Below are 25,445 nucleotides of genomic sequence, written 5' to 3'. Positions count from 1 at the left end.
AGGGCAGCGCTTAATTCCTTTATCAAGTGCATTGATGGGCCACCCAATGGCCGCCTTCTCTGGATGGCTTACAAAGAGGAACACTTGAAACACAATAAAAAAATTCCTTCAGTAGCACCTTAAAGACCAACTAAGTTTTTATTTTGGTATGAGCTTTCGTGTGCATGCACACTTCTTCAGATACACAGATACAATCGTGTATCTGTGTATCTGACGAAGTGTGCATGCACACGAAAGCTCATACCAAAATAAAAACTTAGTTGGTCTTTAAGGTGCTACTGAAGGAATTTTTTTATTTTGCTTCGACTCAGACCAACACGGCTACCTACCTGTAACTTGAAACACAGTAACATGAGCTTCCAGGAGGAGGAAACCGCCAAACTGATAGAGAAGATAAAGCTGGACAGCAAAGATCAATTTAAAATGTGGGTTGTTTTTGTGTGTGTGTGTGTGTGTGTGTGTGTGTGTGTGTGTGTGTTATTGGGTTGTTGTTTTTATTTTGATTATGCATTTTGTGGCTTTATGTTTTGATTTTATTCTGTGAACCACCCTGAGACTTCCAGGTATAGGGCGGTATGTAAATTTAACAACAACCACAAGAGTGGTAAGTAAACAAATGCCAGCATAAAACAGAGAGGCAAAACAATCTCATGCAGTGGGCAGCGAATCCCAAGAGGAGGCGCCGGCAAAAATCACGATGTGGGAAAAACCGCGGAGCCGGCCGATGCCCCTACATTGTTCCATCCTTATTTCAGTTTAGCTGGTGATATATCACTGTGCTGGAAACCAGATACCTTGCAGTTCTATTTCTCACACCCAAAGGTTGGTCCAGGGCAGGGCAGCAGACAAGCCTTGCAGGATCCTGCCGGTAGATTGTCCAGTCCAACATCCTGTTCTCACAGTGGGAGATGTGCACCAGTGTGTGGCAGCAACAGTGTTTTCCAAGCTGCTGTTCGTCTCAAGTTTCTCGTCCTTGTGGTTGCAGAGAAAAATTCATAAACATGCTGGCTGCTGGGGAAAGCTCAGAAATTAGGATGGCCCCTCCATCTCAGTGGTGGGTGAAGAGAGTTTATTTGTGAAGGTACAGATGCGCCAGACTGGAGTAAATTAAGAGATTGCTTTGGGATGACTAATCCTGCAAACCAATCATAATTTTTTCATGACCACTTAACATGGCTTAGTTGGCCCTTAATTTGCTCATTGCCATCATTTATTGATTTTTAATGCTCTGTAAGAATACACAATGTCCTGAAGCATGGCCTAATGGCATGATTTCGGGATCTGGGGTCAGTAACGGGCTGGACAAGGGCCAATAGAGCCTGATAACGACAGCTGTTGGTAAGTGCTGGGAAACATGGATGGGAAAGAGTGTTTGTCCTGTTTTGCATGCCCGCTGGATGACAAGTTCACTGTCTAGAGCAGATATTTAGACCTAGGGTCCTCAGATGTTGTTGGATTACAGCTCCCGTTGTTCCTGGCTAGCAGGACCAGTGCTCAGAGATGATGGGAGTTGTAGTCCCAAACATCCGGTGGGGGCCAGGTTGGCAAAGGCTGCCCTGCAGAAACTAGTATTCAAAGGTATACTTCTCCTGAACCTGGAAGCTCTATACAGCAAAATCCCACATAGCACATGCAGAATGGGGCTGCTTATATTCAGCCTGCAATTAAAAGCGAGAAAGTGGAAATAATAATAATGACAATAAATTTCTCAGATTAGTGTATAAAATCCGCACAATTTTCCCTGCAGAAAACAACCAGCCTAACCAACAATTCCCATCTATTCCCTCTGATTCCAGGAACACTGCTACTACCATGGCCACGTCCGAGGGTACGAAGGCTCCTGGGTGGTCCTCAGTACCTGCTCTGGAATCAGGTAAGAAAAGTGATGCAGGGAGACTGGGTTCTAATAGTCACTGGCCCTCCCTGTGAGAACGGCTGCTTCTTACCATACTTATGGACATTGCTGATATACCTAAATACTTCCAGGCAACTTAGACAGAGCTTCCTTGTTCTCCCACCATATCAGTCTTGGAACTGACCAGCGATTGTGTCTAGCGTTTATCTGGAATCTTTGGCCTGGTTGAATTTTGTTTGTCTGTTGATGTGAAAATGGCCCCTGAAGATTGTATTCATTTTTTTGGGGGGGGGCGCGGGGGCGGATTTAAAGACTTCTTCGCCATGGTAGTTTTGCCTTAAAATATAATAGAATTGTGAAGTTGGAAGGGACCCTGAGGGTCATCCAGTCCAACCCCCAGCAATGCAGGAGGAATATGCAGTTGTTCCATGCGGGAATCGAACCTGCAAACTTGGCACTCTAATCAACTGAGCTATCACCATGTATTCATTAATTACATTTATTTTGTTGTTGTTTAGTCATTTAGTCGTGTCCGACTCTTCGTTATCCCATGGACCATAGCACACCAGGCACTCATGTCTTGCACTGCCTCCTGCAGTTTGGTCAGACTCATGTTCGTAGCTTCGAGAACACTGTCCAACCATCTCATCCTCTGTCGTCCCCTTCTCCTAGTGCCCTCTATCTTTCCCAACATCAGGGTCTTTTCCAGGGAGTCTTCTCTTCTCATGAGGTGGCCAAAGTATTGGAGCCTCAGCTTCAGGATCTGTCCTTCCAGTGAGCACTCAGGGCTGATTTCCTTCAGAATGGATAGGTTTGATCTTCTTGCAGTCCATGGGACTCTCAAGAGTCTCCTCCAGCACCATAATTCAAAAGCATCAATTCTTCAGCAAAGCCTTCTTTATGGTCCAGCTCTCACTTCCATACATCACTACTGGGAAAACCATAGCTTTAACTATACGGACCTTTGTTGGCAAGGTAATGTCTCTGCTTTTTAAGATGTTGTCTAGGTTTGTCATTGCTTTTCTCCCAAGAAGCAGGCGTCTTTTAATTTCGTGACTGCTGTCACCATCTGCAGTGATCAAGGAGCCCAAGAAAGTAAAATCTCTCACTGCCTCCATTTCTTCCCCTTCTATTTGCCAGGAGGTGATGGGACCAGTGGCCATGATCTTGGTTTTTTTGATGTTGAGCTTCAGACCATACTTTGCACTCTCCTCTTTCACCCTCATTAAAAGGTTCTTTAATTCCTCCTCGCTTTCTGCCATCAAGGTTGTTTCATCAGCATATCTGAGGTTGTTGATATTTCTTCCGGCAATCTTAATTCCGGCTTGGGATTCATCTAGTCCAGCCTTTTGCACTATGAATTCTGCATATAAGTTAAATAAGCAGGGAGACAATATACAGCCTTGTCGTACTCCTTTCCCAATTTTGAACCAATCAGTTGTTCCATATCCAGTTCTAACTGTAGCTTCTTGTCCCACATAGAGATTTCTCAGGAGACAGATGAGGTGATCAGGCACTCCCATTTCTTTAAGAACTTGCCATAGTTTGCTATGGCTGACACAGTCAAAAGCTTTTGCATTGGGGTGTTTTATGGGAAGTGATTTGCAAAATAAGGTCATATAAACCGTTTTCTCACCAAACTGGTACCACAGGGTGGGGGTATGTGTTTGGATCCTGGCTGGTTTGGGGAAAATCCCATGGTGACTTTTCCCCTTGCCTAAACCCCGATGGAGGAACGAAATGACCTCAAGTGGCTTTTGACAAGGGTCTTTGGAATGTTATCTAGAGAGCAATGGGATTAGGCCCAAGGCGATCAGGCAATTAAACTTTATCTCATGAAAGCCAGTTGAACAATCGCACAGAGTCATTCTGTGCCTGAAATGGAGATGGGCAGGGGGGTGATGGTGGGTCTTGGTAGTTCCTTCACTCTCTGAAGCCCAAGCAGAGCCCCGTGGGAGAGGGCCTTCTCTGTGGTGGCCCCTGACCTGTGGAACACCTTTCCACAGGTGAAAGGAGGAAATACCTGGCACCTTCATCGCACAGCTTCTGGAGGATGCTGAAGATTCACCCCTTTGCCCTGGCTCGCCTTGTTTTTAGGACTGCAAGTCCTTTTAAATTGCTTCCAGTACAGTATTGTGCGATAAATTTAAAAAGCAACCTTTTTCACACACCCCGAGGGCCGCATTCCCATTCCAGGGTGGTGGAAATGTGCTGGTGGGCGTGGCCAGACACAAAAGTGGGCGGAGCAATCGGTGTGTCTGGTCCCTCCGTCCGGCAGGCTGTGATTCCAGCAATGCAAAAGTAAAGGGCCACATAGAATAAGAGAGCTGGAAGGGACCCCCCAGGGACATCTAGTCTGACCCCCTGCCTTTATTTATTTATTTATTTATTTATTTATTTATTTATTTATTTATTTAATTTGTAAATCGCCCTTCCTCTGAAGATGCCGGGGCAGTTTGCAGCAGAAAATTACAAAAAGGAGACTACAAAACACGTAAAACGAAGCCACAAAACTACAAATACTTCTCCATCCAGGAAAACATAGTTTGAGGTCTCTGTGGCGCAGTGGGTCAGAGTGTCTGGCTGTTAACCAGGAATGCTGGTGGTTCGAGTCCACCCAGGGACGGCTGTGGGCAGGACCCCTGCATTGCAGGAGTTGGGCTAGATGACCCTTGAGGGTCCCTTCCGACTTTCCAGTTCTGTGATTCTGCGTTCCAGCCGGGCCAAAGTGCTTGGGAAGGATGCACAGCAACGCTGGCGAGGGGTGTAGCCCCGAGGCACAGTGTTTTTTGGTGGGGAGCATCTCGAGGGCCTGAGAGGGAGGCTGCATTTGACCCCCAGGCCTGAGGTGTCCCAGCCCTGATAGAGCACATCTTGCTTAATGGCAGCCCAAACCTTCCCACTGGGAGAATTGCCATGCGCTATGACCTCAAGGAGCCGTATCTTCCCTCCCTACAACTAACTCCCCAGAGGCCCTGCGGATGCTGTCAACAACAATTCTTCTGGCTGTGGAAAAATTGCGAGAGCTGAAGGCCAAGGGGGAGGGGGAGGAAGTGAAGAGGGGAAGGAGATTCCGACTGAATATCAGGAAGAGCTGTTTGAGAGGGGAACGGTCTCTCTTGGGAGATGGCGAACTCTCCTTCCTTGGAGGTTTCGAAGCAGAGGTTGGATGGCCACCCGTCATGGATGCTTGAGCCGAGATCCCTGCATTTTAAGGGGGTTGGGCTAGATGACCGTTGAGTGTCCCTGCCAACTCCACGACTCTAGGATTCTGTGACTCAAAATAACTCCTTGGGCTGAGCGGCATCTTTAGGAATGCCAGCGGGTGAGGTCATCTCTCAGCTATGCAGGCACGCTCTCTTACACATACACTAAACTCCTTCTCGAGTCAGGATGTCGGCGGACACTCAGATGACTGGCGCTAGCTGGAGAGTCGCCCTGTGTCCTTCTCACATGGGGTGCAGCTGAACTGGGAGGGTGGTCTAATCTCTTGCAGATCCCATTTCTTGCAGAGATCCCGCTTTTCCTGCAGAAGGTCTCGGGTTCAATTCCTGCTGCCAAACAGGGCTGGGAGAGCTGCTGCAAGTCAGTGTACTCAAATGACTCAGTCAAATGGGTCCTGACTCACTATAAGGCACCTTCTTGTGTCCTGTCTGTCTGTCCTTTCTTCAATCATAGAATTGTAGGGCTGGAAAGGGATCCTGAGAATCAGCTAGGTCCCACCCCCCCTGCAATGCAGGAATATGCCGCTGTCCCATTCCGGGATCGAACCTGCAACCAGTTCACGTGCTTGTTCTCTAGCTGCATTGCAGATCGTTGCAAAGCTCCCTGATTTTCCACCCGACCCTTCTTGTTTCTAAATGTTTAAAAAATGCCTGAGATTCTTTAGATCAGTGTTGGCCAGACTTGGCCCTCCAGCTGTTTTTGGACTACAACTCCCATCATCCCTAGCTAACAGGACCAGTGGTCAGGGATGATGGGAATTGTAGTCCCAAAACAGCAGGAGACTCAAGTTTGGTAAATTTGTTTGAATCTCTTTACTTAAGCCAGGCATCCCCAAACTGCGGCCCTCCAGATGTTTTGGCCTACAACTCCCATGATCCCTAGCTAACAGGACCAGTGGTCAGGGATGATGGGAATTGTAGTCCCAAAACAGCAGGAGACTCAAGTTTGGCCAACACTGCTTTTGATTTATCTCCTAGCAAAAACACAAGCTGGGGGATTTTCGTCCGTTTCCTCACCCCAACAGGGGTCTTTCTTTCTTTCTTTCTTTCTTTCTTTCTTTCTTTCTTTCTTTCTTTCTTTCTTTCTTTCTTTCTTTCTTTCTTTCTTTCTTTCTTTCTTTCTTTCTACCGTGTTGTAGGATTGGGGTTTTCAAAGAGTTCCTGGTCTCAATTTGCAGGCATTACATGTGCCATGTTGGTGGGAGGAGAACTCCGGGTACGTCTCTCCCCATCTATTTTTCTTTCTCAAAAACCAGAAGGGTCTTTGTGGCAATTTAGATCGGGTCCGTGGGATGGAGGGGAGAGGGTTAGCTTGTTGCCTCTGCGACACTGCTTGAGTGCGGAACGGACAACCTCGGAGGGTTGTGGGCTCTCCTTCCTTGGAGGTTTGTGAGCACAGCTTCAACATCGCCATCTAGAGTTGAACTGGGGCAATGCGATCATGGCGCATAGGCGGGGCCTGGGGCCCATTGAGACCGGTTGGGCAAGAGGCGTGGAGAACCAGCAGTAGGGGGCGCCAGAGCCAAGAACAGGTAGAGCCATCCCCTGAGAGGCTGTAAATCAAGGCTGATACAATACTGCACTCATGGAACAGCCTCCTATTCTGGGGTGTTTGCGTGGGAAGAGGGAGCCCTGGGGCGGACCAAATCTCTGAGGGATCTTCGGCAATCTTGCACCCCCCCCTTCCCCATCCGGCTTGCAGAGTTGTAAGCTCAGACCAGCCACAACAGAAGCACAGACATTCCTTTCCCCTGGAGTAATTGTGGAAAGCCAGAACAACATAGTTTGGGAGAAACAGAGTTTTTAGCACTGGAATGTGGAGGCTGGGTGAATTTATTCATTGTTTGCTTTGTCTCGACCTATCACCCCAGAAACACCAGCCCTGGCTCTGGTGTGGCTCACAACAGCCCTGCAAGGTGGACTTGGCTGAGATGTGGGGACTGGGCAACATCGTTTGCCTTCAGCTTCATGGCTGAGTGGAGCGTTTTGCTCCTGAGCCTCCCCAGGTTTGAGTCCCGTCCTTTAGTTTTTTTCTCCTGCCACCTCCTCCAGCAAAATTTCGAATCACGCAGGGTTTGCTTTGCAATGGTGAAAGCTCCAGGTTTGCGGGCATCTCCTGTTTAAATACACAGGTGACCTGGCAGGCTGGAGGAAATGATTGCTTGAGAAAGCGGCTACTGGCGAAGTTGTTTTTCCACTATTATCCGCGTCATTATCACCCGCCATCCGCTTATTACTGCTTTCCACACAACCATTTCAAGGGGATGCGCAAGAAAAGCGACAGAGAACACTTAAAACACACACGCAGAAAACCCAGCATATATATTTAAAACAGAAACAATGCAAAATACAATGGCAGAGACCCCTTCACCCAACTGGGAAAGCCCACATTGGAACAAAAATACCATCCATTTTTTTCTGGGCACCTGCCATAGAATTGAAGAGTTGGACAGGAACCCAAAGGTCATCTAGTCCAACCCCCTGCAATGCCGGAAAAACAAGGGGGCACAGGTTGCGTTCAGGTCCTGCTTTCTGGCTTCCCGTCCTGGTTGGCCTGATCTGGCGGGGCCCATTTTATTTCATTTATTTATGTAATAAAATTGTTTGATTGTAAAAGAAGCCGCAACCTCAACGTGGTTCTTGTTATGTCCCTCACTGGATTACTGCAATGCGCTCTGCGTGGGGCTTCCCTCGCGCCTGATCCGGAAGCTGCAGCCAGGGCAGGATGTTGCAGCACAATTGCTGACAGGAGGGAGACCTCGGCAGCATAACACACACACACACACCCCGTACTCGGAGGTCTGCACCGATTGCCCATCTGCTACTGAGCCGAGTTAAAGGTTTTACAATTCATATATAAAGCCCTTAGCAACTTTGGACCTGTTTATCTATATGCCTTGCTCCATGTGCACCTAGATATGCAGAACCAGCATAAGGGAGGGGGAAGTATATGAGGCTGAAGAGGCAAGAAGTTAAACAAAGGAAGGAAATGATTGTATGATAAATAGTTATTATAGATTTCAAACTCCAAGGAGATTTTTTAATTATTTTATGTTTGCGTCTAAAAACAGGACTGGAATAGTATATGTAATGAGTGAACTAGAATGAAGAATGGAGGAATGAATTAGAGAGTGCCATATTAGCTATAAATAGAAACGTGGAAGGGGGGGAAGGAGGAAGTCAACAGTATAAAGGAACTATAGGGGAGCAAAATTTGGCTAAGGGGTATTATATCGTTAAAGTGTAAGAACATGGTTCCCCAAACGTGAATAAGTTTTGATGTACTTTCTTTTTCTTTTTCTTTTTATGTTCTTAATTGTTCTTTCTTTTTGTATTTTTCTTTTTGCTTGTTGTCCCCCCCCCCCTATGTAATGGTCAGAAAATCAATACAAATACTTAAAAAAAAAAAGGTATGCAGAAGCGGCCCTGTTCATAGGTGTTGCATAAGACCTGCACAAGTCACATTGTGACGTTTCTATCGCAATCACGGCTGTTGTCCTTTTCTTTAAACTGTTTTTAATATTGTGTTTTAATGTTGTAACCTGCCCAGAGTCCTTAGGGTGAGGGGTGGGTGGTGAATAATAATAATAATAATAATAATAATAATAATAATAATAATAATAATAAAAAAATTTTATACCCTGCCCATCTGGCTGGGTTTCCCAACAGAATATTAAAAACACGAAAAAACATCAAACATTAAAAACTTCCCTAAACAGGTGAATAATAATAATAATAATAATAATAATAATAATAATAATAATAATAGCAGCAGCCACAGCAGGTTTCCTGTCGTCGTGAGATGATGATGGTTTTGAATTGAAATAATTTTTCTTTGGTTTTACAAGTATAAAATTATAACAATACAACCGTAGACATCCATCTTTACAGATTCCTCCAAATCTCTGGACTTCCCACCTTCCCCTCCACGGGTCCTACTCTTTTCAACTGCATATTATTCAGTAGTACATCTTTTATATTACTCCATTATCTTCATAGTATTTGCTACATTACAAGTGTTACTGCAACCCTGCTAATGTTTTCAGTACGTTTCCGAGCACAATTCAAAGTGTTGGTGCTGACCTTTAAAGCCCTAAATGGCCTCGGTCCAGTATACCTGAAGGTGCGTCTCCACCTCCATCATTCTGCCCGGACACTGAGGTCCAGCACCGAGGGCCTTCTGGCGGTTCCCTCATTGCGAGAAGCCAAGTTGCAGGGAACCAGGCAGAGGGCCTTCTCGGTGGTGGTGCCTGCCCTGTGGAACGCCCTCCCAACAGATATCAAAGGGAATAACAACTACCTGACTTTTAGAAGACATCTGAAGGCAGCCCTGTTCAGGGAGACTTTTAATGTTTAATAGATTACTGTGTTTTATTTTTCTGTTGGAAGCCACCCAGAGTGGCTGGCGAAACCCAGCCAGATGGGCAGGGTATAAATAATAAATTATTATTATTATTATTATTATTATTATTATTATTATTATTATTATTATTATATTCATCTGCTTACAGTGGTCTCCAAGATAAATTATAAATCCCCCCCACTCTTCGTTAAAGATTGCGGCTGTTGTTCCAATCACGCTCTTTTGTTCTTCCACCAGTGGCCTAATCACGCTCAGCCACAATGACAGCTACTACCTGAAACCCCCAGCGAGCCCGGAGTCTGAGCCTCACGTCGTCTATAGGGCAGAACACCTGCCAATCAAAGGCGGGACCTGTGGGCACGGTGACCAGATGCAAAGCAGCGTGGCCGATATCGCCCGGTCCTTCAAACCGGCTGCACATCAGCGGGTAAGCCTTTGTGCACGATAAGGGGACAGGGCGGAATCCCAGATTTGGAAGCTAACAGATTTTTTGTTCATCTCACCTTTCCGGCAAGGAGCTCAAGGTGGCGTTCCCTGGCTCTCTCCCACCCCACAACAACCCTTTGAGGTAGGTCAGACTGAGAGGCAGTGGCTGGCCAAGGTTGCCCACCGAGCTTTGTGGCTGAGTGGGGATTTGAACCCTGGTCTGGTACCCGGGTCACGAGTCGCATCCAGGCTGTGCCAGTAATTCATGGAAATGATTCAGCCCTATACCAGAAATTTAGGTTAGCACCACCGAAATCCACCTATACCAAAATGAACATTATTTTCCATTGTACAGTAGATTTTGAAAAATAAAATTTTATTTTACAGTTTATTGTTTATATTTTGAATGAGACATATCTGAGGACACCAAAATCTTTTCAGTGCTTGGGGCCTCTAAAGGTCTTAATCTGGCCCTGGCGAGGATCACTGCCATAGTTGGTCTTCCTTCCTTCCTTCCTTCCTTCCTTCCTTCCTTCCTTCCTTCCTTCCTTCCTTCCTTCCTTCCTTCCTTCCTTCCTTCCTTCCTTCCTCCCTCCCTCCCTCCCTCCCTCCCTCCCTCCCTCCCTCCCTCCCTCCCTCCCTCCTTCCTTCCTTCCTTCCTTCCTTCCTTCCTTCCTTCCTTCCTTCCTTCCTTCCTGGTGACACTGAGCAAATTTGTCTTTCAGAAAAGGAGAGATGCCTGGAGGACCCTGAAATACATGGAGCTCTTCATTGTTGCAGACTACACCCTGGTGAGAATTTTTGCTGTCAGGTGGCAGGGGTACAAAGAGGGTTTCATACAATTCCTCTGTGAACTGAGTGGTCCAGCCATGCAGAGACCCCAAAGCCCACCTTCCCAGCAGCCCAGATCTTGCCAACCTGTGTGCCCTTAGCCTGACTTGATGAGAAGTGGCAAGATATGAGGGTCCACAAATGCATTTTCCAGCTTTCCGCTGGAGAGAGTGACTTTCCCCTGAGAGAGGGCACAGGATTGAGCAGGAGCCCTGCTCTCCTTCCAGAAGAGGGCAACCAAAATGGTCAAAGGCCTGGAAACGATGCCTTATGAGGAACGGCTTAGGGAGCTGGGTATGTTTAGCCTGGAGAAGAGAAGGTTAAGGGGTGATATGCTGGCCATGTTCAAATATATAAAAGGATGTCATATAGAGGAGGGAGAAAGGTTGTTTTCTGCTGCTCCAGAGAAGCGGACACGGAGCAATGGATTCAAACTACAAGAAAGAAGATTCCACCTAAACATGAGGAGGAACTTCCTGACAGTAAGAGCTGTTCGGCAGTGGAATTTGCTACCAAGGAGTGTGGTGGAGTCTCCTTCTTTGGAGGTCTTTAAGCAGAGGCTTGACAGGCATATGTCAAGAATGCTTTGATGGTGTTTCCTGCTCGACAAGGGGTTGGACTGGATGGCCCTTGTGGTCTCTTCCAACTCTATGATTCTATGATTCTGTGCTTGGAGAAACACCAGGACTCTGCAAATCTTCTGCTGTTGTTGACGTCGACCTTCGCCAACCTGGTCCCTGCCAGATGTTTTGGGCTACCAGCTCCCATCAGCGATGGCTGGAGATGATGAGAGTTGTAGTCCAGAACTACACCAGGAAAGCACCAGGCAGATGAAGGGTGGTCTGGAACGGTCGTTCCCAAAGTGGGCGGTACTTCCCCGCCCCATGGGGCAGTGGGATTCCCTAGGGGGGTGCTAAGAGGCAAGGGGGTGGTGGGGAGGGACACTGGAGCTATGAGAAAAGCTGGTGTCACTAGATCGAATTTGTTGAATGAGTTAATGTGATTGGTGTAAATTAGATTCTGAATCTAAATGTGAATCAGTTGTGACTGCTTTGAATTTTAAAAGTGTGTTATGGATTTTAAAATTGAATTTTGAATTTTATTGTATCCAGGATTATTCTTGGGGGAATGCTTTGACTGTGTTGTTGCTGTTGTTGTTGTTGCTGCTGCTGTTGCTGTTGCTGTTGTTGTTATCTATATACTGCCTTTCATCCAAGGAAGGGGAGGTTATTGTATTGTATTGTATCGTTCTTGTTTTCATTGTGTATTTTGTGTTTTTACATTGTATTTTTATGTTGTGAACCACCTTGAGGTCTGCAGATGAAGGGGGGTATACAAATATAATAATAATTCTTACCGGGTCGTGCAAACTGCTATTCTGAATAATGTTTCTTCTAGGGTAGGGGGAACTGGGGATGAGTTTAAGGAACCAAAGGTGGGGCAGGGGTGTGTGTGTGATAAAGTTTGGGATTTGCTGGTCTAGAATGAGGATGGATCCTTCTGAATTTAAGCGCAGTCATTCTCACATATTCCGTGCATCGTGGGGGAAGCAGTTCTTCAAAGAGCATCTAGCAGTGTGTGTTAGTTTTGGCTTAATAAATGTCCCTAAATTTCTTCCTTTGCCCCTCTTTCCCCCCCTTTCCCCCTTCTCTTCCACTGTCTCCTTCCCAGTTTGCATCCCAAAAGCAAAATCTGGGGCACACCAAGCAACGGATCTTGGAGATTGCGAATTACGTAGACAAGGTAATCGCTCAGCAAGACTATCCTTGGCTTATCCACAGCTACCTATTCTGAACATCAAGGACATAAGCCCATAAAAAGAGCCCTGGAGCTGGATAGTTTCTGTTGGTTAAAGCATGGTCCTGACAACGCCAAGGTTGCAGGTTCGATCCCTGGAAGCGACAGCTGCATATTCTTGCATTGCAGCATTCCTATGATTTGAACTGGATCAGGCCATAACCTTGGCGTTACCAGCACCACACTCTTACCAGCCGAGCTAATCGAGGAAGACTCCATTCTGAAACCGGAAGAGGTGCTATAAGTCAGCTCAGACCAAGCTGCGTGCCCTCCGGGTGTTTTGCACTACAACTCCCATCAGCCTCAACAGTGAACAGGGAGCGGTGGTCAGGTCAGCTGGGAGTGGTAGTCCACAGCAGTGGTGGCTGGTGCAAATCAGACCTGGTAGGGCAGGAGGCAGGGAGTTCGACACTAGGTGGCGCCAGAGAAACAAGAGCCCGAGCCAAGTAATTCTGGTTTTGTCCTTTTGCTCTGGGCTGAGTTCTACAAGGCCAGTGCAGAGACTAAGGAAGGGGAAGCTGGCAGTCAGGGCCCACCCTCTGGGCTGGATGTAAATGAAAAGTTAAGGAGGTGGGGCTGGCGCACTGAGATGAGTGGGGCAGGGCCCCACTTGCCCTAATGGACCAGGAGGACCATAGCATCCACATGCCTGACTTAACAGTGTTTGGGGCTAACAGCACGCTTATTTATTTCGTAAAAGTTATACACCTCTCGATTTCAAAAAGCAAAACCCTCCAAGCAGCTTACAAAGAGAATAAGCCAATAAAGCCAACTGGAAGCTAGGATTTCTGTCAGTTAGAGTATGAGACTCTTAACCTCAAGGTTATGGGTTCGAGCCCCACAATGGACAAAAGATTCCTGCATTGCAGGGGGTTGGACTAGATGACCCCAGTGGTCCCTTCAAACTCTACGAACTTTTAAAAACGCTCAAAAGACAGAATCCGCAATAAACTAAAAGCAGATTAAAACATACGCCAACCTTCTAAATGTGTTTGTGTGTGTGTGTGTGGGGGGTTTTATTGGTTTGTTCTTGGTTTTAAAATATATATTGCATTTTTACGGGGTTAACCGCCCTGTAATCCTCGAACGAAGGATGGTATACACATTTAATACACAGCAACACCAATAATGTCCAGGGAGGCTTGCCTGAGAAACAAAGATGCTTTTAGCAGGTGCCGAAAAGTGTACAGTGAAATTGCCTCAATAGGCGGGGAGTTCCAGAGGTGAAAGATTGATTTCTTACAAATGCGGGGTGGGGTATTATCTGCCACCTGTAACAGGGCCAGCTCCACAGATCGAAGTAGTCAAGTGGGCAAGGTGATCTTGCAGGTGAACTATGGGTCCATTATTATTATTATTATTATTATTATTATTATTATTAACCCTCCTCCTCTCTTCCTGCTCCTCTTCCCCAGTTTTACAGGTCCCTGAATATCAAAGTGGCCCTGATCGGCCTTGAGGTGTGGACCGAGAGGGACCAGTGCAGCTTGAGCAGCGATGCTCACGCCTCGCTCATGTCCTTCCTGCAGTGGAAAAAGACTCTGAAGGCTCGCAAGAAGCACGACAATGCCCAGCTGCTGACGTGAGTCGTCGTTTCAGAAGCAGCCATCGATAAGGTGGCTCATGCTAGGGGGCAGGTTGTGGGGGGGGGCATTTCCTCTGCATTTTAATGAAATGATCCACCCATTATTATTATTTTTACTTTTCAAACCGGTATGTGAACCAAAACGCAGCTAACCTTCGGAATTCGCGCTTATCTGAATTTTGCAATGCAGTTTTCCAGCCGCATTTTCCCATTCATCCTGGGAACCATAGCTTAACACTCGTGGATCTACAACTGCCCGGCACCCTTAGCAAACTAAGGTGGAAAATGGGCTCAGAGACACATCCACACCACAGATTCAAACCATCCCTTCTTCCCAGAGAACTCTGGTAATTGTAGTTTTGTCAGGGTGATAGAAGGGGACCCAGGTGGCGCTGTGGTTAAACCACTGAGCCTAGGGCTTGCTGATCAGAAGGTCGGCGGTTCGAATCCCTGTGACGGGGTGAGCTCCCGTTGCTTGGTCCCAGCTCCTGCCAACCTAGCAGTTCGAAAGCACATCAAAATGCAAGTAGATAAATAGGGACCGTTACAGCGGGAAGGTAAACGGCGTTTCCATGTGCTGCTCTGGTTTGCCAGAAGCGGCTTTGTCATTCTGGCCACATGACCTGGAAGCTATACGCCGGCTCCCTCGGCCAATAATGCGAGATGAGTGCGCAACCCCAGAGTCGGTCACGACTGGACCTAATGGTCAGGGGTCCCTTTACCTTTACCTTTTACCAGGGTGATAGAAGGAAATCAGCCCTGAGTGCTCACTAGAAGGACAGATCCTGAAGACTCCCTGGAAAAGACCCTGATGTTGGGAAAGATTCGGGGCACAAGGAGAAGGGGACGACAGAGGACGAGATGGTTGGACAGTGTTCTCGAAGCTACCAACATGAGTCTGACTAAACTGCGGGAGGCAGTGCAAGACAGGAGTGCCTGGCGTGCTATGGTCCATGGGGTCACAAAGAGTCGGACACGACTAAACGACTAAACAACAACAGGGTGATAGGAGAGGTCTCCTAACAATTCTCAGCATCGTTAACAGATAGCACTTCCCAGGTTTTTTTTGGCAGGGGGGGTGGAATCTTGACATTTAAAGTGGAATAGGTAAAGGACCCCTGGATGGTTAAGTCCAGTCAAAGGTGACTATGTGGTTGCGGCGTTGATCTTGCTTTCAGGCCGAGGGAGCCGGCATATATCCACAGACATCTTGGGTCATGTGGCCAGCAGGACTAAACTGCTTCTGGTGCAACGGGACACCGTGACGGAAACCAGAGCAGCGCACAGAAACGCCGTTTACCTTCCCACCGCAGGGGTACCTATTTATCTACTTGCACTGGTATGCTTTTGAACTGCTAGGTTCTCCCAAAGCCGTTTTTTAGAGGCCCATGAGAAAAATGACAAAGAGGAAGAAAAAGAAGAAATGGAAAATGATAGCAGTACTTCAGAAAATGAGATAGAATAAACTGCATGTATATGTTGTGTCTTCTGTTGTTGTTTTTAAAGCTCTACTCAAAGGGTAGACCATCTATGGAGCTTAAATATTGAGGTGGACCTTAACTTTATTTGCCGTTGGTGCTAAGGGACAAATCTGATTATTTATTTATGTTGATGGTTTCTTGCTTTTTTTGCTGCTTTTGAGGGAAAGGGGGGTTGTTACCTGTTTTATTGCAAGCACAATACTTTGACATACACTGTGTTTCATGCAATTTGTAAAACTACTCCACACTGAACTTTCTCCCAATTTCCCCAAAGTTTCCATTTTTTTCTGGGGGAAAAACGGGGGGGGGGACGTTTCCCCCCCATGGCTTCAAAGTTTCCGAAAATTTTACATCTCTACCCGTAACCATGGTCTCTTTCCTCTGTTTCCCACCTTCCCTTGCCTGTTTTCACAGCGGGATGACTTTTGTTGGAACCACTATTGGAATGGCGCCACTGGAGGGCATGTGCACTGCGGAAAACTCTGGCGGGGTGAGCATGGTAAGGACAAGATCGCTGCTCCTCGATCTTCCTCTTGCTAGCTAGAGCTGTCTTCTGCAACCTGGTTGCTGTTTTGGACTACAACTCCCACCAGCTGCCTGGGGCTGATGGGAGTTGTAGTCCCAAGCGCCAGGAGGGCAACCCAAGCGCCAGGAGGGCATCTCCTTTGATTGCACAAAATGATCCTCTTTCTTCCCGGCATCAAGAAGGAAGGGGGGGGGGAGGAAGAGTTGGGTTCTGCCGGGTGCAACCTCAGTTAGTCTCCGGTCTTGGCGTGTTGGGATTTCCCACCCCAAATCTGCAGGGAAAAGGCCCCAGATATGGGGGAATATTTGAACTGTAGGGTTGGAAGGGACCCGCACGGCTCATCTAGACCAACCCCTTTCAATGCAAGAATGAAAGCTAAAGAACCCATCCAGCATCTGCTTAAAAACCGCCAATGGAGGAGAGTCCGCTGAACATATCGACAAGGATCATTGGGTTTTAGGCGGTAGGAACAGGGTAGATTTGGTTTGGCTTGTCTGAAAGGGGTTCTTGCGGCCAAACCTGAGCCCCTGAGATGTGGCCCTGGTTTTGGCAGCATTTCAGGGGGTTGGACTGGATGACCCTTGGGGGTACCAATCTATGATTCTATTATGCCCTCCTCTCCTTTAGCCTGAAGAGGTTTCCCCTGGATCTCCCCCCCCCCAGCTCCTTCGCTGCACAGCTTTCGGCAAATGCTGAAGACCAGTGCCGGATTTACGTATAAGCTAAACAAGCTATAGCTTAGGGCCCCACTCTCTTGGGGCCACCCAAAAAATTTAAATGAAAAATGTACACTTCCAAAATATAAGATCAAAAACAAATAAAATAAAACCTATATACAGCAACAGTGTTTTGTGTTGTGTAGGCTCCTGTGATGTAAGTCATGGGCCCTGCCTGCTAGCCTGCTCCCTAAAATATCACTGGTTTGCTCCTTTCTATATATAGGGTGCCTGCATTCAAGGTGCCATGGACTGATTTCATGGCAACATGGGCAAATGGCTTTAGATATAGCATATATTCAACACTTAGGGACGTGGGTGGCGCTGTGGGTTAAACCACAGAGCCTAGGGCTTGCCGATTGGAAGGTTGGCGGTTCGAATCCCCGCGATGGGGTGAGCTCCCGTTGCTTGGTCCCAGCTCCTGCCAACCTAGCAGTTCGAAAAGGACGTCAAAGTGCAAGTAGATAAATAGGTACCAGTACAGTGGGAAGGTAAACGGCATTTCCGTGCACTGCTCTGGTTTGCCAGAAAGCGGCTTTGTCATGCTGGCCACATGACCCGGAAGCTGTACGCCGGCTCCCTCGGCCAATAACGCGAGATGAGCGCCGCAACCCCAGAGTCGGTCACGACTGGACCTAATGGTCAGGGGTCCCTTTACCTTATACCTGTATATGCAACACAAAAAACAGTGACAATTTGTTGTTGACAAAGGACAGCTGGACATACAAAGGGCCCCATTACCTTCCGTAGCTTAGGGCCTCATCAAGCCTGCTGGGGAAAAAAAGAGTAATTTTGTTGTTCCCGCAAGGGGACAATGACAATAAAGATATATTATCTTATGAAGACATACCTCTTTCCCAGGTTTCCTCAACCTCGACCCTCCAGGTGTTTTTGGCCTACAACTCCCATGATCCCTAGCTAGCAGGACCAGTGGTCAGGGGTGCTGGGAATTGTAGTCTCAAAACATCTGGAGGGCCGAGGTTGAGGAAGCCTGACTCTTTCCCCTCGTTGTGTGTTTTCCGGGGACCCCCCCCACCCACCAATTCCTGGGATTGCAACCTGTTTTAGTTGTGATTGAATTGTCGCAGCCCTGGGACCTCCTGGCGGAGGGCAGGGAATGAATTTGGTGATGATGATAACGTAAATGATGACCGCAATCCTCTGCCCCAGGACCACTCGGAGCTGCCCATTGGAGCCGCCGCCACAATGGCCCACGAAATCGGCCACAACTTTGGCATGAGCCACGACCCCGAGGGATGCTGCGTCGAGGCCACGGCGTCCCAGGGCGGCTGCGTCATGGCTGCTGCTACAGGGTAAGAACCAAATAGAAAATGCACAAAAAAACCGTGAAGAACTGTGAAAAATATGAAATATATTGTCCCAAAAATATAACCGAAAATAACAGGAGCTAACAAAAATCACTTAAATGCCTATAGCCTGTGGCATACATTCCAAGTACAGTCATACTGAAGGCAGCCCTGTTTAGGGAGGCTTTTAATGTTTAATTGTTTTATTTCATTTTTCTGTTGTAAGCCGCCCAGAAACCCAGCCAGATGGGCGGGGTATAAATAATACATATTATTATTATTATTATTATTATTATTATTATTATTATTATTATTATACCTTGGTTTAAGTACCCTGTTTCTCATATTTTAAGACATACCCATAAAATAAGCCATAGCAGGATTTTTAAGCATTCAAGGAATATAAGCCATACCCCGAAAATAAGACATAGTGATAGGCGCAGCAGCAATGCCGGCCGCGGCAGGAGGAGGAGGAAAAAAATAATACATCCCTTGAAAATAAGCCATAGTGTGTTTTTTTGAGGAAAAAATAAATATAAGACACGTCTTATAATATGAGAAACATGGTACGCTTCAGTTTGAGTATTTTCAGTTTAAGTACTCCGCAGACCCGTCTGGAACGGATTAATCCACTTTCCATTACTTTCAATGGGAAAGTTTGCTTCAGGTTAAGTACGCTTCAGGTTAAGTACGGACTTCCAGAACCAATTACACTCATACTTTGGGTTAAGTACGCTTCAGTTTAAGTACTCTGCGGACCGTCTGGAACGGATTAATCCACTTTCCATTACTTTCAATGGGAAAGTTTGCTTCAGGTTAAGTACGCTTCAGGTTAAGTACGGACTTCCAGAACCAATTACACTCATACTTCGGGTTAAGTACGCTTCAGGTTGAGTTCTCCGCGGACCCGTCTGGAATGGATTAATCCACTTTCCATTACCTTCAATGGGAAAGTTCGCTTCAGGTTAAGTACGCTTCAGTTTAAGTACTCTGCGGACCATCTGGAACGGATTAATCCACTTTCCACTCTTAAAGTGCAAAAGTTCGCTTTAAAATCCTATATAGTGTTAGGTGATTGTACAATGAACGCTCATGGATATGATGTTTAAAGCAAAGTTCCTCAGTTGTCCTCGTCCGTCCGACGGGTTGCTAGCTAGAGTTCTTCCTGTTTCACTGGTTGGACTCCAGTTTCTTCACAGGAACAGACTCTATCAACAGAGTTAAAGAAAAAGAAGCTTTGGTAGCTAAAAAGTTCCAGCAACTCTAACATTCTTCACTTCGGTGAAGGCTAATAACGGAGTAAGAAGCTTTGGGGCAGGAAAACCAAAGACGAGCTAGTCAAAGCCTCAATGACACACTGGGCAATAGATACAGGTGAAATTTGGAAAATTAGAATATCATGAAAAAGTGCATTTATTTCAGTAACACAACTTAAAAGGTGAAACCAATATATGAGATAGATGCATGACATGCAAAGCAAGATATATCAAGCCTTTGTCTCAGTCATTTTTTCTAATTCAAGATATTCAAACAGTTTCGCCCGCCATTCCTTCCTTCCTTCCTTCCTTCCTTCCTTCCTTCCTTCCTTCCTTCCTTCCTTCCTTCCTTCCTTCCTTCCTTCCTTCACATTCAGGCCATACGTTTAAAGCGCTGGTACCTACTTTAAACAGCCATTGCTTCCGCCCCACTGGGAGCTATAGTTTGTTAAGAGTGCTGAGAGTTTTTAGAAGACCCCCCTATTCCCCTCGCAGAGCTACAATTCCCAGAGGGATTGATTGTTAACCCACCCTGGTTAACAAAGCCGGTTTTCTTTCAGCAGCAGGGATGCAAAAATGGAGACAGATTTGTACAATGGCAAGAGGGAGGGAGGCAAATTGAGTGTGTGCCATTTGCAGTTGTCTTTCGGAAGCAAGCCACATGTTGGGAAACAAGGGTCTTGTTCCATGTCTGTTGGATGTTTTTGAGAGGAGCCTGCATGAAACAGTGAAGCCTTTCTCCTCTCCGGAAAAGCGCCCGGCACGAGGCTGTTTATAGACTTAAAGACACGTAGGGTTGGAGGCCCCAGAGCTTGTGTCCATGCCGTCGACATTGGCGGCGGGATCGGCTGTCGCACAAAAGAGCCGTTGTCCAGGGGGGAGGGGGAATGTCAAGGAGACCATGGGGCTCGGATTTCAAGGCGGTTCAGGGCACCGAAATAAATCACACCGAGGAAGTCTGTTTTGGAGAGAGGGTTCTGGGCTGGATGGGTGCCGTGGGACAGGGCCTCTTCATGCACAAGCCACACATTTGGGCAGAAGCCCTGGCTCCGTGGTAGAGCACCATCCCAGGAGACTTGAGGGTGAGGCAGTGGGGTGTAGTGGTTAGAGCAGTGGGTCCCAAACTTTTTTGGTTCCACAGACTCATCCCCTGTGCCCACCCTACCTTATTAAAAGCATCATTCATTTTTTTAAAAATAAATTTTACTAAGGTTAGAAGTGACAAAACGTAACATCGCCACCCTCTTTTTAAAACCAAATCAAGACTTCTCTCTAGATACAACAGAAACACAAAGAGGGGGTGGGGGAGAGAAATAGAGAGAGATAAAAAGAGTAGAAAGAGGTTAAAAGAGAAAGATCACAAGATAAGATTCAGAAAATAAAGATCTTCCGATTCCTCACCTGTCTACTTTAAAAAACAACAACTATTCACTTTGTCAAATCCATTCTAATACCCAACAAAGCCATTTTCTGTAAACAAACATTATCTTCAATCCTCAAATCCAGATATCATTATTTCTTTTTCTTTCTCACGGGGAAAAACCTACGAGGAATTTCCAATCTTTAACAAATTTAAAATAAAATAAAACAATATAGTTTGCACATCCCACCACGGAAATTAATAACACAATAAAACAGTAAGAATTTATGGCACAGTTAAAACTGCACAGTTTAACTATTTCAACAAAATGCATGGACCTGATCCAAGGATGCCGGCTTTCCTCAATCTGAAAGTCCGTTACGCCTCAAGCGCCCCTCTGCTTATTATTATTATTATTATTATTATTATTATTATTATTATTATTTGTTTCCATCTTGTGTTTTTAAGTTGTGAACTGCCCTGAGATCTATAGAAGAAAGGCGGTATGCAAATTCAATTAATTCATATCAACAGTCGCCCCTCTTTGCCTGTGTCTCCGCAGCCACCCCTTCCCAAAAGTCTTCAGCTCCTGCAGCCGGAGGCAACTGGAGAGCTACTTCCACCGAGGGGGTGGCGTGTGTCTTTTCAACATGCCCGACACCAAGGACCTGGTGGTGGGCAAGAAATGTGGCAACGGATTCCTGGAGGACGGCGAGGAATGCGACTGCGGGGAGGTGGAAGTACGTATTCGCGGCATCAGAATTTCCGAACTGAGAGGTGATGGGTCCAAAGGCTGCCTGCAAGTCTAGGGCTAGAGTTCTCTCTGGGTCTCCTCAGACGTTGAGTTGGGGTGCGTGCTGAGCTCCCAAAACAAAACTTTTGCGGGTGCTCAGAGACCCAGAGACCCCTATAGTAGTAGTAGTAGTAGTAATAATAATAATAATAATAATAATAATAATAATAATAATAATTTATTATTTATACCCCGCCCATCTGGCTGGGTTTCCCCAGAAACTCTGGGCAGCTTCCAACAGAAAAATAAAACACAGTAATCTATTAAACATTAAAAGCCTCCCTGAACAGGGCTGCCTTCAGATGTCTTCTAAAAGTCTGGTACAGTGGTGCCTCGCTTAATGAATGCCCTGCTTAACGAAATTTCCGCTTAACGCCTCGCTAGACGAATTCGTTTTACGAAAAATTCGTCTAGCGAATTGCGGTTTCCCATAGGAATGCATTGAAATTCAATTAATGCATTCCTATGGGCAAATAATAATAATAATAATAATAATAATAATAATAATAATAATAATAATAATAATAAAAATCAATGCATTCCTATGGTATTCCCTAGACGAATTTTTCATTATAAGAAAAGACCCGTGGAACGAATTAAATTCATCTAACGAGGCACCACTGTAGTTGTTTTCCTCTTTGACATCTGTTGGGAGGGAGTTCCACAGGGCAGGCGCCACCACCAAGAAGGCCCTCCGCCTAGTTCCCTGCAACTTGGCTTCTCGCAACGAGGGAACCGCCAGAAGGCCCTCGGTGCTGGATCTCAGTGTCCGGGCAGAATGATGGAGGTGGAGACGCTCCTTCAGGTATACCGGACCGAGGCCGTTTAGGGCTTTAAAGGTCAGCACCAACACTTTGAATTGTGCTCGGAAACGTATAGTTGGCGCCCCTGAACTAAGCAACCACAGAAAGAGGGGAGTCTAAGGAAACATAGACTTTCTTAGGATTTCCGGTTAAAATATTTGTAAAATGTGAAAACAAAAAATTATATGTGTGTGTATATATATATATATATATATATAGAGAGAGAGAGAGAGAGAGAGAGAGAGAGAGAGAGAGAGAGAGAGACAAACTCTCATCTCCTCATCAACACAAAGAAGGCTTTCCTGATCTTTCACTGATAACCCATGTTCACAAAATAATAATAATAATAATAATAATAATAATAATAATAGTAAATTTTTATTTATACCCCACCCTCCCCAGTCAAAACCGGGCTCAGGACGGCTAACACCAATAAAATAACAATAAAACATAAAAAGAAATTAATTAAAATACAGATTAAAATACAATATTAAAATTTAAATGCAGCCTCATTTTAAGTACAGTGGTGCCTTGCTTAACGAATGCCCTGCTTAACGAAATTTCCGCTTAACGAAAGGATTTTTCGAGCGGAGGTTACCTCGCTAGACGAATGCGTTTTACGAAAAATTCGTCTAGCGAATCGCGGTTTCCCATAGGAATGCATTGAAATTCAATTAATGTGCTCCTATGGGCAAAAAAAAAAAAAAAAAAATCAATGCATTCCTATGGGATTCGCTAGACAAATTTTTCACTATAAGAAAAGACCCGTGGAACGAATTAATTTCGTCTAGCGAGGCACCACTGTAGTCCATAAATCCAAGCCATGAGGGAGGAAAAACACAGGGGTCAGACTAAGTCCAGTCCAAAGGCCAGGTGGAACAGCTCTGTCTTGCAGGCCCTGCGGAAAGATGACAAATCCCGCAGGGCACTGGTCTCCTGTGAAAGAGCGTTCCACCAAGTTGGGGCCAATACTGAAAAGGCCCTGGCCCTAGTAGAGGCCAATCTAGCAACCTTACGGCTCGGGATCTCCAGAGTATTGTTGTTTGTGGACCTTAAGGTCCTCCGCGGGGCATACCAGGAGAGGCGGTCCCGTAGGTACGAGGGTCCCAAGCCGCATAGGGCTTTAAAGGTCAAAACCAGCACCTTAAACCTGATCCGGTACTCCACCGGGAGCCAGTGCAGCTGGTAAAGCACTGGAGAAAATGTGGAGAGCTGTAAAAGAATAGCCTTGCTCTCATTTTGAAAAGATATCTAACCATACCTGCCAAGTTGCTGTCGGAGAAATAAGAGACCGGGCCGGAAGTAGCAGGCCGGAAGTATCGCTGCCGCCATGTTGGAACTGGGCGGAGCATGCTCAGAAGTGACTTTTGATGCTGCTTTTCCCAGTTCCAAAATGGCCGCCGCACCAGAATAAACCGGGAAAAAACAAAAAAATCCGTTTTTTCAGCTAGGAGCAGCTGGAAAAACAGGGATTTCCCGGGGAACACGGGAGACTTGGCAGCTATGTATCTAACCATATTCTGCAAATAAAAAAATATGTTGATACTGTACTGTACTATACTACACCAAAATGTTTAAATGTCCCTTTGATTGCTTGAATCTTCCCTTCAAGCTTGCATGCCACACCCTCAAAGAGCCTCTGTTTTAAGAGGGCTATTCCAGGTGATGGTTGTGGTGATCTTTCTTTTCCCTCTCTCTTTCCAGGAATGCACGAACCCTTGCTGCAACCCGCAAAACTGCACCCTGAAAGCTGGGACCGAGTGTGCCCACGGCGAATGCTGCGAGGGCTGCAAGGTATTCCAAATCATCTCGCTGGGGTTCCCGCATTTCTAGGGCCAGATAACTCTTGGGTTCCCACCAACTCCACAATTCTGTGATTCTTTATCAGGCTAACGGGGAGAGAGAGAAGAAAGAAAGAAACACATCTGTAGAAAAACACAACACATTGCTTTTCAGTTGTTTATTAGCTGTGGTCTAAACCACTGAGCCTCTTGGGCTTGCCGATTGAAAGGTTGGCGGTTCGAATCCCCGTGACGGGGTGAGCTCCCGTTGCTCTGTCCCAGCTCCTGCCAACCTAGCAGTTCGAAAGCACACCAGTGCAAGTAGATAAATAGGTACCGCTGCGGCAGGAAGGTAAACGGCATTTCCGCGCGCTCTGGTTTCCGTCACAGTGTCCCGTTGCGCCCGAAGCGGTTTAGTCTTGCTGGCCACATGACCCAGAAAACTGACTGTGGACAAACGCCGGCTCCCTCAGCCTGAAAGCGAGATGAGCGCCACAACCCCAGAGTCGCCTTTGACTGGACTTAACTGTCCAGGGGTCCTTTAAAAAAAAAAAAGCAGCACCGGACTTGGATGCTAAATGTTGTTGTTTAGTCGTTTAGTCGTGTCCGACTCTTCGTGACCCCATGGACCATAGCACGCCAGGCACTCCTGTCTTCCACTGCCTCCCGCAGTTTGGTCAAACTCATGTTGGTAGCTTCGAGAATACTGTCCAACCATCTCGTCCTCTGTCGTCCCCTTCTCCTAGTGCCCTCAATCTTTCCCAACATCAGGGTCTTTTCCAAGGATTCTTCTCTTCTCATGAGGTGGCCAAAGTATTGGAGCCTCAGCTTCACGATCTGTCCTTCCAGGGAGCACTCAGGGCTGATTTCCTTAAGAATGGATAGGTTTGATCTTCTTGCAGTCCATGGGACTCTCAAGAGTCTCCTCCAGCACCATAATTCAAAAGCATCAATTCTTCGGCGATCAGCCTTCTTTATGGTCCAGCTCTCACTTCCATACTACTGGAAAAACCATAGCTTTAACTATACGGACCTTTGTCGGCAAGGTGATGTCTCTGCTTTTTAAGATGCTGTCTAGGTTTGTCATTGCTTTTCTCCCAAGAAGCAGGCGTCTTTTAATTTCGTGACTGCTGTCACCATCTGCAGTGATCAAGGAGCCCAAGAAGGTAAAATCTCTCACTGCCTCCATTTCTTCCCCTTCTATTTGCCAGGAGGTGATGGGACCAGTGGCCATGATCTTGGTTTTTTTGATGTTGAGCTTCAGACCATATTTTGCGCTCTCCTCTTTCACCCTCATTAAAAGGTTCTTTAATTCCTCCTCGCTTTCTGCCATCAAGGTTG

At 46.3% G+C, this 25,445-nt stretch overlaps 1 protein-coding gene across 3 annotated transcripts in view; it reads left to right on the top strand.

Moving 5' to 3' along the window:
- Window positions 1–25,445, top strand: part of ADAM33 (ADAM metallopeptidase domain 33) — a 98,312-nt gene that overhangs the window by 45,794 nt on the left and 27,073 nt on the right. For all 3 annotated transcript variants that reach the window (XM_060278329.2, XM_060278330.2, XM_088660672.1), the window contains exons 5-13: window positions 1,797–1,873; window positions 9,680–9,869; window positions 10,594–10,659; window positions 12,371–12,442; window positions 13,912–14,078; window positions 15,977–16,061; window positions 17,975–18,117; window positions 21,290–21,467; window positions 24,028–24,117. In XM_060278329.2, coding sequence (XP_060134312.2) covers window positions 1,797–1,873; window positions 9,680–9,869; window positions 10,594–10,659; window positions 12,371–12,442; window positions 13,912–14,078; window positions 15,977–16,061; window positions 17,975–18,117; window positions 21,290–21,467; window positions 24,028–24,117 — 1,068 coding nt within the window. The remainder of the gene's footprint in view (window positions 1–1,796; window positions 1,874–9,679; window positions 9,870–10,593; window positions 10,660–12,370; window positions 12,443–13,911; window positions 14,079–15,976; window positions 16,062–17,974; window positions 18,118–21,289; window positions 21,468–24,027; window positions 24,118–25,445) is intronic.

The sequence above is a fragment of the Zootoca vivipara genome, chromosome Z1 (genome assembly GCF_965207765.1).
Source record: "Zootoca vivipara chromosome Z1, rZooViv2.hap1.1, whole genome shotgun sequence".
NCBI lineage: Eukaryota > Metazoa > Chordata > Lepidosauria > Squamata > Lacertidae > Zootoca > Zootoca vivipara.
The sequence above is the reverse complement of the archived record's forward strand: the minus strand, read 5'-3'. Positions and strand labels throughout refer to the sequence as shown.